The sequence below is a fragment of the Malus domestica genome, chromosome 09 (genome assembly GCF_042453785.1).
Source record: "Malus domestica chromosome 09, GDT2T_hap1".
Taxonomy (NCBI): Eukaryota; Viridiplantae; Streptophyta; class Magnoliopsida; order Rosales; family Rosaceae; genus Malus; species Malus domestica.
The window spans coordinates 1,853,313-1,868,468 of record NC_091669.1 but is presented as its reverse complement, the minus strand read 5'-3'; the positions used below and the strand labels follow the sequence as shown (position 1 = coordinate 1,868,468).

General features: G+C 36.0%; 2 protein-coding genes across 2 annotated transcripts; both read right to left on the bottom strand.

Moving 5' to 3' along the window:
* Nucleotides 1–1,967: 1,967 nt before the first annotated feature.
* Nucleotides 1,968–3,191, bottom strand: LOC103442251 (uncharacterized). The gene has a single exon (XM_008381024.4). It carries the CDS (start codon nucleotides 3,012–3,014, stop codon nucleotides 2,166–2,168), a length of 849 nt encoding a protein of 282 aa, XP_008379246.3. The 5' UTR covers nucleotides 3,015–3,191; the 3' UTR covers nucleotides 1,968–2,165.
* A 4,876-nt stretch (nucleotides 3,192–8,067) lies between these two features.
* On the bottom strand, nucleotides 8,068–14,399 carry LOC103442250 (probable phospholipid-transporting ATPase 8). Its single transcript, XM_008381023.4, has 11 exons — nucleotides 13,111–14,399; nucleotides 11,430–12,784; nucleotides 11,199–11,309; nucleotides 10,826–11,102; nucleotides 10,503–10,591; nucleotides 10,284–10,392; nucleotides 9,973–10,191; nucleotides 9,737–9,862; nucleotides 9,402–9,500; nucleotides 9,118–9,309; nucleotides 8,068–8,861 (listed from the first exon to the last, which is right to left on the bottom strand). The coding sequence occupies exons 1-11, from the start codon at nucleotides 13,507–13,509 to the stop codon at nucleotides 8,268–8,270; spliced, it is 3,570 nt and encodes a 1,189-aa protein (XP_008379245.2). The 5' UTR covers nucleotides 13,510–14,399; the 3' UTR covers nucleotides 8,068–8,267.
* Between the last annotated feature and the right edge of the window lie 757 nt (nucleotides 14,400–15,156).

Here is a 15,156-nt window from a genome sequence, read left to right as displayed (position 1 = left end):
AAAGACAAGATATAACATTGTCAATTTTAAAAGATGAGGTATGAAAGTGTCGTGACACTAATAGTTGAGATAATTTTTTATGCTTTACCCTAAATATTTTGTGAAACGCTACACAATTACCACGCCTCTATCAAGGCATGATCCTGATTTCTTTCCTCGGATCGATCACAAAATAATACTTTATTATTTGGTACTCCGAAGTTTCTAAAATAAAGCCAGCTCGATCCAGTCCCAACTATTTTTGTACTCACATTAGTTTTTTCTTCTTTATGTCCTCTATGTTCAAATCTAACTACCCATCTAGCAATTCACATTGAAAGGAGTCCATGTTTTGGTTTATTGAAGGATATTTTGAAAGCTTGTTTGGAAGTTTTATTTTTAAATGACATAAGCGTTTTTTTTTATATTTTGTTGGGATCAATTTTTATTAAGAAAGCATGTGAAACCTGGAAAAAAAAAATTTGAAGTGTTTTTTACAAGAAGCTTTTAACTAGTGCTTATTGCATGAAACACTTCAAGTGCTTTAAAACTCAAAAATAATTTACCAAAAAAAACTTTCAGCCATTTTAAAAAATTATTGAATTTTAAGATGATTGGCAACTAGTGATTCACGAAGGAGAAGAACTTGAATATGAAAATTTCCATCACATCATTTGTATAATACATAAAAGTAAGTATGTGCTTGTGTTTTAGTTCCGTCTATTCAATATGCATTGATTTCACTTAATATAAGAGGTGTCTTAATAAAGCAGCTCTACCGAAATTTTTATATAAAAGAAAAGATAATCAAGGACTAAAATCTAAGTGAGAGATTTTAGGTTCGATTTTTGTCAAAGACGAATTTGAACCATATTAGTCCATTATAAGGTTAAACCTACCTCATTTCCTTAGTGTAAATAATATCGATGACTCAAAAATAAAATAAAAAATAAAAAAATTTGTGAGATAGTCGCTTCACTTTTCCCTCACTCAACGCTCGATGGAGACACCCACTTTGATATGAAGCCAAACACTACCAACCATTTAATCTTGGTAATTATGATGATCTCAACAATTATTGACGATGATTCACATGATGAGAGATTTTTCAGTGTGATAAGAACACGGTTCATCATACCTAATGTAATACAGTTAGTTAAAAACTTACAAAATAAAATTTTCTATCAATTGTATTATGATATTTGTGTCGAATTGTGTTTTCGAGTACACACTGAAATTTTTCTTTATGTGAAGGAGGCAGGCATAAGGCGGCTTTCAGTTTGAGCTCAGCACCTGGCAGATTTGGACTGATCAGAATGTATCAACCTCCATCTGTTCCCACTGCCACAGAATTTCCAGGATTTGAGTCTGAACGATTCGTACTTTTACTTTCTCGTATTTTCCAAATTTTGGGCAAAAAAGTGGTGCAATTGGAAAATAACAGCAGCGTAGTTGGACAAATTTGCTCTTTTCTATTTTTTAAAATTAAAAAACCGGAAAGATCCGTCACTTGAACAGGAGAAATTTTTCATTGTAATCGGAATATAAGTGGTACATTATGTGTTTTTATACAAGTGGTGAGAAATTTTATTTTTTAAGTTATTAACTTTTTAACACACATATCTCACTATTTGAATAATGGCACGTGATGTACCATACCGTGTACCAGTCACATTGAAAAATCTCTTCATGAACAGATGGACGAAAATAACTCGTATGGTTCAACAAAAAAACAAAAATATAGACGGGACTTGTGCAATGTAAATTATTCTCTGAAGAACCATATATTTTTTGGTAATTTAACACTCGTGTGAAAGTATTTTGGAAGAAAATGATATGAAACCTAATTAAATTGACATGGACATCAACATTATTTGGAGGAAAATGATATGAAACCTAATTAAATTGACTTCTGAACTAGGCACTCTAAAAAGATGACGTCTTATACGAGAAAATAAAAGAACAAACGTCGATATATACATCAGCAATTAACAATCGTTCAAATCATGCGTCATAGGTTTTTTAATCTGAAACTCATACACACTTTTTCGGTGCACTAATCAACCTGTATACAAAATTAAATCGAAAAATTGTGTAAATAATTAGGCATAACCCTCAAACTAACTAGGATTTGCTTGAACAAAAACAAAATTTAGTTAAATAATAGTTAAATTCCTATTAGATTTTCAGAGAGCAGGGGGAAAGCTTTTGCCCATGGCGTTCACACTAGCAAAGAACCCCACCAGGTCCTGCCTGTACGGAAGATACGACCGCCGCTTATTGTACCCGTCCTTCGCCACCGTCTTGTTCCTCACATAGAACGCCTCGTGAGCCATCGACACCGCGTTTGGACCTTTACTGGGCTTTTTCCTGGGCACATCAGACCCAGACGCCGACCGGGAGCTCTTTTTGGGTTCCTTGTTGTCTTCTACTTTTTTGGAGCTGGACGACAAAGGCGTCAAGAAAACCAACTCCTTGCCGCCTTCGCTGTTGCTCCGCCGCAGCAAATCCCGGAGGCTCCACCTCCTTGACGACGAAGTTCCCGTGGATTTGCTCTTCTTGCACTTCCCACGCGCTTCTCCCGACGCGGCTTTCGACATCCACACGCAGTAATTCCCCGGTGGGACCTCGTCCAGCTCGTCCACGTCGGATGACGACGACGACGGCAGACCATCATCGTCCTCCTCCACCTTTTTACCATCCCGACCGCCGGCGAGGAGATCGCGTTGACTTTTATCCGACAGGAGGTCGCGGTTAAATACGGGGAAAACGGGGCCGATCTGGTGTTCGTCGAAGAAAACCTGGTCGGCGGATTTCTGAAACGACACGAATTCGAACTCCTCCTCCTCCTCGTCGGCGGCGGATTCATTGTCGTTTTTATGGTCCCCCAACTGATCGGACTCCGAATCTTCGAGCAAATTGAGGTGGTCGAATTCCCGACAGACCTTGGCGGCGACATCCGCTAGTTTGTCGGTGGAGTAGCTGTTGAAGCTGGGAGAGACGAATCCCTGTTCGAAATCGTCATCGTTTTGCATATTTTCTCCTCGTAGGATTTTGTTTCTGGACGTTTTTGGTGTGTTTGAGGATTAGTGGTTGTGGCGATTGGGTTTCCCTCCATGGCTCTATGCTTTTATATAGGACCGTGTTAAGTTGGAAGATAAAAAAAGCAAGTTTGCCATACTTAATTATTAATTAATGGTGTGATATAATTGGTGGAAGCTTCGAAGATAAGTTTTTCAGCGTAAATGTCATCATATCATGTTCCATCCATTCTATTCGCAATAATAAAATCTACGTGTACTAGCGATTCTGCTAATAAAAATAGTTTTGCTTTTAGTAAGAGAAGTGTTATTGGCACTCTAAAAGTTTCATTCTACACTCATTACCAGTGTATTTTTCTTTCCTAATATAAAAAGTTTGTAGTGTATAATGAAATTTTTGGATTGCTAGTAACAATTCCCTTTAGTAAACTCATCTTCGTAACAAATCATAAGATGCAAAAAATTAATAGAAAATTTCATTTTAATTCTTAGCAAATATGACTTTTAGATTAAAATTATGAGTATGATCAAAATTTAATTTTAGTCCCTTAATACATTAGTAACCTCATTTATTAATTATAGTTTGATTTTTTTATTATTTCTTTTTTCTTCCTAATTTTTAATGTATTAATTTTGTTTTATTATAATTTTCATTTTCATTTCATTTATCGTAATATATTTTGTTATAAACATTTAGATAAACTAATTTTTGTTATACAATATATTTTGATGTACCTTGTCTTCTTCATTTAGGTACATTAAATTCATTATAATATATTTAGGTACACACATTTCGGTACGTACATTACGATACAAACATTTAGGCACATTAATTCAATATGATACATTTCGGTACTAATATTTCGGTGTATACATTTCGTTACACACATTTAGGTACATTAATTTAATATAATACATTTCGGTGCATATATTTCGATACTAATATTTAAATACATTAATTCAATAATATATATATATATATATATGTACACACATTTTGGTACACACATTTAGGTACATTAATTGAGTTTTTCAAGTTTGAAGAATGTTAAATTAAATTAATAAATTAAAAAACTCTTTTTTTGGTAAAAAAATAAATTAAAATTTGTTATTAATAAATTTAAATATTGAATGGGAAACATTAAATAAAATGCACATTAATTATTTTGAATTAAGGACACATCAAGGGATTATAATTAATATGTAACCTAACACCATATTTATTTTAAATTTCTATCTTCTTAAGGATTAAAGTTAAAAAACCTCAAAAATCTAACATGTGTAGGCTTTTTTTATGTATTGAAAGTTTAAACCTAAAAAATATACATATTAATTATTTATTTGTATTGCAACATGTAAAATAATATATCACGTAAGTGTGTGACGGTGATATGTGATTGACACTTTCGGCTGCTTTCAGTATTGTGTTTTTCCTATTTATTGCGTCTTGGCGATGAGTTGAGAGCGTGTTGAGTTAAAAGGCGGGAGATACTTTGGTTAACTTTCCTTATGTACACACTACGTTCTTAATTGTATCCACATCAGCATGTGTGCCTCCTGCAAGTGTCCGCGTTCAGACACGCGGTGGCAAGATGGAGCATCAAAAGGCACAGCATCCGTACACATAAAGAGACAAATGGAAAGAAATCATCACAATTAGTTTGTACTAAGTTTACCTATTTCTTTTTTAGAATCTTAATGAAACACTCATAGTACTGTTTATTTTTAACGTTAAAGACATTTTTACCTTGAAAAGTCACTCCTGATACTATTTATTTATACATTTATTTTATCTTTTTGGTTTAAAACTAGAGTTTTTGAAAACTTTTAGTTAGCTTTTTTTTTTTTTTTTCGGTTAAGGACTGGTTTGGTATTGCTGTGCTTTGAAAAAAAAATTGTTTCTGCTGCGCTGTGAGAATAAGCTCATTTTTGCTGCTTCACATTTTCAGCTTTTTTTTCATCCAAAACTGTGAAAATAAGTTGTTTTTAAGTGTGTACCAAACACCTTTTTGAGCTCAGCTTTTTTTTATATCCACTTTTTATAAAAGCACATCAGTACCAAATCAGTACTTAGGTTGGTGATTCATGATGCTTAGTAATGGTTTGATACTAAGGTGTTTTTATAAAAAGTGAGTATAAAAAAAAACTAAGCTCAAAAAGGTGTTTGTTAAACACTTAAAAACAATTTATTTTCACAGTTTTGGGTGAAAAAAAGTTGAAAACGTGAAGCAGCAAAAATGAGCTTATTCTCACAGCACAGCAGAAGCAGTTTTTTTTCAAAGCACAGCAATACCAAACCAGTCCTTAACCGAAAAAAAAAAAAAAAAAAAGCTAACGAAAAGTTTTCAAAAACTCTAGTTTTAAACCAAAAAGATAAAATAAATGTATAAATAAATAGTATCAGGAGTGACTTTTCAAGGTAAAAATGTCTTTAACGTTAAAAGTAAACAGTACTATGAGTGTTTCATTAAGATTCTCAAAAAGAAATAGGTAAACTTATTACAAACTTGATATTTTTCATGAGAATTTAATTTTACTTTTAATCGCACAAAAAAAAAATTAATCAAATAAATTTTCATGAGATGTTTGTAAAATTTTCGTTTAACTTGAGATTGTGTTTTGACTTTTTTTTTTTTTTTGTACTTTGAATAGAAATGTATAAATATTTAAAGAAAATTCTCTCAAAGTAAAACTCTACGTGAATTCTCTGTAATTCACGGTTTAACATGAATTTTTGTGATGACAATACGAAACTTATGCCAAAAAGTGGCAGAGAGGGTATTGAGAATTTCACTTCGAAAAAATTTCTTTAACATTTCTCTTCTTTTTATACACTCAAATTTGAATATCTTATCCTCAATTTAGGCAGTGGTAATTCACTTATTTTGATGTCCTAGAATCTGAAATACGAATCTCCGATGCAACCCTCTTGGGGGCACGTGGGCTTCTAGAAGGAAAAACAGCGTGGCCGTAGATAATTGACAGAGAAGCCAATTAATTAATGGGACAGTTAAGCTTGTTTCCCTTGAAGCACAAGAAGTCACAAATACATGCCAAGTGCGAGTTACGTGATGAATAATATATATATATATATAGATCTTTAAATGAAGGGATTCTCATTTTTTTTGAAAAATATGAATCCCTTCTCTTAAATGCGCTTCCTATATATATGTATGTATAGGACGAAAATGCCAACCAGCAGTTGGACTTTTGAGTGTTTATGTATAAATTATTTTTTTAATTAAGTAATTTTTTATCAATTCAATTAATTAAGCATCCCAAACATACGTACATACATACGTCAGCACACTATATATTATTTATAAATACGTTTGTGCATACGTTTGTGGTGTGTGAAGGGCTTATACACACCGATCACAAAGATCCTTTGCCATTATATGACACCTTCATTCGGTTCGAGCAAGTATTATACAAATGAAATATTACGTGGCGAAAAATCCATCGAGTCTTATTATTTTGAAAATTTAAAGAAGAAGAAGTCGTAACAAAGTTTTCATATGTGCGCTTCAAATTGATGTATATGTTATGATTGTCATTTACAAGTGAAAATGAATAATACTAAACCGTAGTAGTAAGTGATATGTAAATATTGTATTTGCTTCTAGGCACGCATGAAAAACGCTTTGAATGTCAAAGTCTCCTCGGTCTTTTAAGGAAAAAACGCAGCTACCCATGAGGCCTCCAAAATAATCTTAAAATCGGTTAAAATAAAGTTTTGGAAAGATCCTCCCAGTGCGGCCGCAACAACCCATTTGCCAAAAATGTATAGAAAAAAGAGATTGTGTTCAGTTCGTGAAACGTGATTATTTAAAAAGTACATGGCAACAGCAAAAGCACATTGACTTCTCCTCTTTCCAGACTAGCACTTTGGGGCTTCTGAATAAGTTTCCAAAAAAAAAGCAGGGATTTTTTATTTTTTTTTTTATTTTTTGGTTACCCTCCACCACCCACACAAATACAAACACAAACACACACACCAGGTTTCGAACCTGGGACCTAGAACTACCCCACCCCTTACCCACACCCTCACCACTAGGCTATTCCTAATGGCTTAAGCAGGGATTATTGTTAATCCTTAAATTAGTATATAATGTAATTTACCCACGTGGATTAAACTTTTACCTTTGCTTAATCAATATCTTTATTTCTTAATGGAGAAGTGATCCTCTTCGGATCTTCTATCAAGGCCACTGGATCAAGTGATTCGGGCATTTGAAATTTCATCAAACGGCCAAAATTTATTATAGCTTTTAAGGGATCAAAACAAATGGGCCGTTGGATAAAATTTCAAATACCCGAATCACTTGATTCAATGACCTTGGTGGAAGAAATCCGAGAATCTCTTCTCTTCTTACTGTTGATGCTGATCTACAAAACAAACTAGTGGGTGGTTAAATTAGTGGGATAAGATTTGCAGTAATCACCATGCATTTATATCAAATATTTCTATGTGCATAACGGCTGTCATTTTAATTATGGTATTATTAGTTATTAATTCATATTGCAACATTCCAATCCATAGGCTGCGATTGCTGGCTTTAATCTACTTTTAATGGCTGCAACTATGGCGCCGGTGGCGATGTTCAAAGTTCTAACCAAAAATCAGACAATGACAGAGTGGCATGTGATTGATTGATGCCTGAAACGAAGATCGTTCCCTTTTATCTTAATATCGAAAAATCGTTCCGCTTTCACTCGTTGTAGCATGATGATAAAGCTCCTCATGTTCATCGTGCAAAATGTTGTAGCTAAAAACAGTCTAGAAAGACATTTTGACATGTTTAGTAATTCACAACCGAAATTGAAGAAATTGAATCGACCAGGAGTTGAAATTTGAATCGTCATGAAAATCGAAGTATAAATGACACTGGTTCCATATGTTGTTACTAATTCATCTGAATCATAATGAAAACCAGTTTGATTATTAAAATGCATTATAAGTTGAAAGGTTTATTTCTCCCATAATTAGGAGTCATAAATTGAATTTCTTATTTTACGTCGCCCGTTACTTTTATATACTCCGTAATTGAAATTCAACTCTTAATTTTGATTCCACTCACTTTAAGCTTTTGCCACACTGGGATTTTCCTTTTTGTTTGATAATTTGATGATATACATATCAGCTTTACACGGCTAAAACCTACAAAGTCCTGAATCTACAACATATTCACAAAACCAAACCATCCCCTGATTACACATACACAAGTCCGATACCGGGACCGCGCTTCACAGCTCTCTTTCCCTCAATCTATGCTTCAGGTGCTGCAGTTTGCTACTGACTCTCAGAGGCAATTCGCCGGAAGTCTCCTTGTCTGAGCCATTTAATCGTTTCTGTTGTATTACATCGTGACACATTGGTTTGAACCGTGTCTGGAAAGCCCTGTACGAGAAATATGGCATCAAAGTGCACATGGTAACGAGAAGGGTGACCATCCAATACAGAGGACTGGGAGCACAGGCTTCAACTAGAACTTTGTGTGCGGTTGTGGATACACTCGGTGAGACAGAGCCGTAGATCACTAAGAATACATACCAGAAGGCGATACTGCCCCAGATGAAGAAGTGCTGGATCCAAGTGAAGTAGTTGATGGAGAGTGCCATTTGGCAATTGACAACCCAAACTACACACGAGTACATTGTGACCCCGAGGACTTCATAGTCTACTACTTTACCGTCTGTTTGGAGTGCTTGGCCAATCATGGAGTTGGTGGTGAAGAAGAAGATAATTATGGAGCTCAAAACACCGTTAAGCATCCAACCAAGTATCCGGGTCCAACTGAAGAGGATATTCTCCACTCCCTCTAGATATAAAGAGGGATACTGTCAACAGAACAAGAGCATGATCGGTAAAAATCCATTCCAAAAAGACGGAAATAAATAAGAATTGTGACGAGCCATGAAGATAAGTATATGCCTTTTGGTTCTTGCTGATCGATTAAAGCACATGCTACTAGAGTTGATGTTTACCAATTGAACATCATAGCAGTAACATGGAGTGTATATCGGGATTTTGTAGTCAATTACCACTCACCCTGAATATCCTATATAAGCTCTACAAGAGAGATAAATTGTATACCTTGAGGCATAGCCGTGCTGAAACATCCTGATCAAAAACGCCAAGAGCAATTACGGGAAGCGATGTGAAGAAGACATTGTAGAATGACATGTACCAATCGTTGTAAGCAGGTTGACCAGAGAAAGAAGCATGGGCCTCAAACCAAAACAGAGTAAACCCAAATGTAAGGTTCTTGTAGAAGAAGTAGCATATCTGCATCAACCAAATGTCAACTGGGTATGAAATCTCTTGCTCTCTTTCTTTTTCAAATTTTTTTTTTGTGACAATTAGAGGAGATATTTTACCATCATTGATATGCGCCTATAACACCAGTGCCCATGAACAAGCAAGAGACGCTCCAGAAAACGAAATTGAGCTATTGCAAAATCACTTGCCATCACCGCCTGCATTCACGAATTAAATGGAATCAGAAGAGTCTTAAGTATAAAATATGCAAGTTATATGTCTGAGAGGAGTCGATCACCGAAAACAAACAATTGCTGGTAAATAGTGTTGTAGACAAATGCATGCTCTATTCTCACTTTCAAAAGTACACTGATTTGGTAATTCCGAGTTTGTATCTTGAAATTCGTAAAAACCCCGTAATAATCAGATCATCACAAAGAGAAAATAAAATTACCTGCATCCCTTCAACACCACTAATGCCAACTCCAATATCAGCTTCTTGAAGCATGCCAACGTCATTTGCACCGTCACCAACAGACAGTGTTATTTTACCTGTTCCGAGTTTTACCAATCGCGTAACCTGCACATATTTCGTAGTTCTATCAGATTATTTGATGTCAGCAACTGGCCTTACGAATAACTTTAGATTTTTTGAATGGATATGCTCATGAGCATGATTGAGATACTTACAAGAGCTTTCTGTTTGGGCGTAGAGCGGCAGCATATAACAGAAGCACAAGTAATTGCAAGCTCCAAGAACGATTTTTCGACATCCTTCTTGAGACAAAATTCCAAGGACTTCCCATCAATTATCAAGCCAAACGATTTAGCTTGGTTCGAACTTTCTTTAGCTTCATTAATTTGCGAAATACCTTCTCTAATTTGCTTCCTTATGCTTGCAAGAGAAGCCTTAAAAAAATCAAGGTTTCAGAAATTACATCACACAAAAAGAAAAAAGCAAGGAAAAAACAATCTTGGTTTTTTTCTTTAGGATTCTCTACCTTTTCAACTGCCTCTTTATCCCCTTGTTTCTCCAAAGCATTTATGTCAGGCGAATCGAGACTGATGACAATCCGTTTCATATCTTGTCTAAGTAGACTGCAAGCATACCTGTAAAATTTACAATACTTGTAATCTGTAACTTGCAGAAAAATATAATCCAAGTGTAAAAATTGAAGTATTAGAAAAATAAAATCAAAGCACAAAAACTGCTAGCATACCCAATGTTAACTGCAGTTTCCATTTTATCCCCCGTCAATACCCATATCTTAATCCCAGCTTGGGCAAGCTTCCTAATACATTCAGGAACCTGCATCCCGAGAACAATATCTGTACGGAATTAATTTTCCATGAACACAAACAAACCCTTCTCAATAAAAATTGGGCTCTAGTTTTTTGTTTCTTGATGTGAACTTCCATTTCACATAATTATCAAACTGTACAAGTCTCCAAATTCAAGGGAGGACGAAATAACAATAATCCCCAGTAACCTAATTCAAGTGAAAGGACTTATGACAAAAAACCATCAAAATTCAATACTCACCCCCGTTTGCAGTTTGTCTTCAACAGCTGTCACACCAAGTAGAAATAAGTCCCTTTCAATCTTGTCAGCAACTCCGTCCACCAGTACATCTCGACTTTCGGTGACAGAAGCTTTGGCCTTCACAAACTCCTTTTCCCATATTTCAAATTCTTCTACACCAAGCTCACGGCATGCAATCACCAAGGTTCGTAAACCTGCTTCAGCATATCTATGAATGTGCTCCTTGGTCTGATCCTCAAACTGCCACCCATCTTTTGCAAGCCTTTCCAAAATTGCACTGAATATGTACAGATAAATGAAAATCATGGAATTACAAAAACCCAACTTGCACCTTCAAACATGGACCTTAAGCATGACCACTCAAGAGTCTAACCTGTCTGCACCCTTGCAAAGGAGCAGTAATTTATTTTCCGGACTCCTTACAATTACTGACATTCTTTTGCGAGAACTGCTGAACTCCAAGACGTGAAGAAGCTCATATTCCCTGGGATAAATATATGTGTCAGAAGCTATTAACAGTAACCGTTATGGCTTCCCAGCCACGTAAACAATATAAGGAGACTGAGTGTAAAAATAAACAGGTCAAAGTATGAATGGAACTCACCTATCAACCTTTCTCCCACTTTCAGAATCCAACTCATGCAATGATATGCTTGTTTGTGTCCTTTCAAAAAACTCAGACCCAAGCTCCCTGGCAGCTATGACAAAAGCTGCTTCATCTGGTGACTCAGCTTCATAGGTTATTTCTCCTGATGCTTTATCCACAACTGGGATGGCTGTATGACAGATTGCTAAAACCCGAAGGAATTTCTGTATGATATCCGAATGAGGTTCATTGACCCACTGCCCATTCATGATGCGTACGTCTCTAAAGTTGAAACCCTTTATTGACTTTCCAGAGTCAACATTATAACTAGCATGATCTAATATATCACCAGTTTCAGGCAGTCCATCGATTCCGTCCTTTCTGTTTGCCAGCGCCCTCTCCACTTCTGTCACACCATGGCCATAAGCAGTGCCTGCTATCGAACATTTAATGAACTCCATGGAATTACATGTCAGTGTACCTGTTTTGTCAGAAAGTATCATATCAACCTGGCCAAGTTCCTCATTCAGGTTAGACGTGCGTGCATGAGCCGCCCTATCCATTTCCTCATAATACATATCCCGGTCTTGGTTAATGAAAATACTCTGTAATACCTTCACAATCTCAATGGATACATATAAAGATATTGGTATTAAATATCCATACAACATAAGCGCTGTCAAGAAATGGAAAAAAGCCGCAAGTGCTGGTCTTTTGGGGTCATAAAACACGGTTGAATGATCTGGACGAAGATACCACCTTCTTATATTTCCACCACTTATATCCCATCTAGTGTTGATTCCAAAAAAGAGAGATCCAGTAAAGGCTATCACGACCAGAGAACTGAAAAGAACGTAGATTATCTTATCCATTTTCCTCTCGATTTTACTTCTCTTTGAAGGAGGATCTGTTGCATTCTGCATCACTTTTGTGTCATGACCAGTAAAGACGACGACACCATAGACATATTCAGTGTTTTTCAGCTTAGAATCTCTTAAGAGCATCTGTTGTAAGGAAAGTGAGTAAGGCTTTCCATCATAGACCAATGTCCCAACAAATGAATACAGATTTTCATTTGGGTCCTCACACTTGATCACCGCTTTAAATTTTTCCAAGGAATCTTCATCTTGAAGATGGGATGTCACCTCCAATGCATGCTTCAATTTTAAATTAGTTTCTCCATCAAGGTTCATGGTATCAACATAGCAAATCCCATCCTCATAGCTTGACGAAAGCAAAAGCAGATCCGCAGGAAAGTACTCATCCTTGTGCACCTTCACAACATCACCAACCCGGAGTTTCTTCCATCTGGTCTTGTAGAATGTACAATTCCTACCATAAACTCTAACCTTTCGACTGTTTGCCTCAATATCCTGAAACAGTCTCGAATTTATAGCCAATTCAATTAGGAGAAACAAATTAAAAAAAACAACCAAAATATTAATTTCGAGCTACTTCCTAAAAGCATTGCTCCTACAACAACCAAAATGACTACATATTCTAAACCTTCCCTGCATATCGTTAATGGACAAGCTTAAGCTATAGCACAATTCAAATGCAACTACACTCTACGTTCTTTACAGATAATCTGTAAAAGCGCTTTCAGTCATTTAAAAGCAGTTCCTAAACGAGCCCTTATTCAAACATTGACTATACAACTTCAAATAACTAGTAATACCAATACCGCAAAAATGTTTACCTGCTTTCTTCGCCGCCAATCTTCAACGGCTTCCTTAGCCATAGTAGCTCCGATCACCACTATCAACGGCACAGCTACACTAACAGCTCTAAAGGGGGCCAACGGACTGAACGAAACACAAGCTACAACAAGAAAATATATATTTGCAACCCTCCTAAACTGCTCAAACAAAGACTTCGGAATGAAGTTCGCCGCCGTGTACTTGGTAGTCGAAACATAATTTCCCCTGTATCTCAACTCAAGTGCCTCCAGATGATCCGGATCATTGCAATGCACCACCCTCGAGTACCCTCTTTCACCGATTTGGGGATGACTTTCAGGGAGAGGAGAGCGGAAACACGAAAACGAGTACAGTTTGCTAAACTGGATCCCTCCCCTCCTCCTCCGCCCTTCCGGCATTTTCTCAGGTGACCCCAAGCCAACAAGGCTCCTGCTTTGCGAGGATCGGAGATGTCGTCTATCGTACGCAGTCTTACCTTACTTTACTTCACAGGTGAGTGACTATTTTTCCTTCCTCACTCCTCACTCAAATTTCCACCCACATTTCCCTTTCACTTTCCGGGAAAATCACCAACAAAACAACCAAACAAGTCGCACCAACTTCCCAAAACTAAGCAGACGTTATCACCTATGAAAGCGAAATTTTGCACCAATTTCTACGCCAACGGAGCGTCAAGACAATTAACACAAATCTACCCGAAATCGACAAAACCCCATTGGAGGAGGAGCTCAAAGATCAAAACTTGAGCAACACATAGGAACTTGCTTACCCAGAGCAACAAAGTGGGTGCACAAAGTTTGCATCTTTAAGCTCCATATTTATCCCACTGATTATTTGTTTCATAAAGCTAGCCTCTTGCGTGTGGCAATTGCCTTTTTTCACTGTTTTACTGTTATTTTTTGTTTTTTAAAAGTTTATTTATTTCAAATATTATTGCTTTTTATTAAAATATATATTGAATTTTACCTTTATATATATAATAAAAATGAATATAAAACAAGAAAAAGGTTGATATAAATTGGAGCAAAAATGGCAAACTTTGTATACAGCTAGAAAACTAGGTGGGTGGAATTTCAGAAAACCCTAGAAGTTGTGTTTCAGAGAGTTCCTTACTTCCATTGCAGTCTCTGCGGAGATCTCATGCTTGTGGCTGCTTGTTTGGTTTTCAGCTCAAAATCCAGAGAGAGAAAGAGAGTGGAGAGAGAGAGAGATAACAAAAATAATAAGTGAACTTTGTATGAGCACTAGTTGTTAGCTTTGCCGCTTTAATAAGCAATGGGACAGAGAGAGAGAGAGAGAGAGAGAAACGAATATATTGTAGTAGATAAAATAGGACGCGAACCACGGGTACAATTTGATCAATCGTAACGTGATGTTATCATTTAATGATTTACAAATTGATTATGTCTCAAATTTAAAATTCATTGGTAAATTGTAAAATAAATAATTGTGTTAAAAATTGAAATAGAACTGTAATGAAACGTGACGGTATTTAGATAGGAAAGGGATTTCAAATCCCTTCCACCAATTCTACCAAGGCTACAAATCCAGACTTTTGAAATTTTATTTAACGGTTAAAATTATTATAACTTTTAAAATGAACCTCTGTTTATAGTCGTTTGATCAAATTTCAAATGTCTAAATTTATAGTCTTTGTGGATTTGGTGGAAGGGATCTGTAAAGGATCCCTTTGTAACGAAATGTGACGGTATTCGGATAGGAAAGGGATCCGGATCCCTTCCACCAAATCCACAAATCCGAGCATTTAAAATTTGATCCAACGGTTAATGTTATTATAATTTTTAAAGTGAACCATTGTTTATAGCCGTTTGATCAAATTTCAAATATCTGAATTTGTAATCTTTATGAATTTGTTGGAAGAGATCTGAAAATAATCTTTTCAATTCGGATAAACTAGAATAACGGTGTACCAATACGATATAAATTGATGTCATTATCGGGGACTCCTGTTGGCGTTTGTTTTCGATGTGGTCTGAAGCCTGTAGGGAATGAAGGCAACGTAACGTAAGGTTACATGAAGATCG

Coding starts and splice junctions, on each gene's coding strand:
- LOC103442251 (XM_008381024.4), bottom strand. CDS start 3,014: ATGCAAAACGATGACGATTTCGAACAGGGATTCGTCTCTCCCAGCTTC.
- LOC103442250 (XM_008381023.4), bottom strand. CDS start 13,509: ATGCCGGAAGGGCGGAGGAGGAGGGGAGGGATCCAGTTTAGCAAACTG. Junction 12,785..13,110: donor ATTGGCGGCGAAGAAAGCAG/GTAAACATTTTT, acceptor AGACTGTTTCAG/GATATTGAGGCAAACAGTCG. Junction 9,863..9,972: donor CGCCCAAACAGAAAGCTCTT/GTAAGTATCTCA, acceptor AAATATGTGCAG/GTTACGCGATTGGTAAAACT.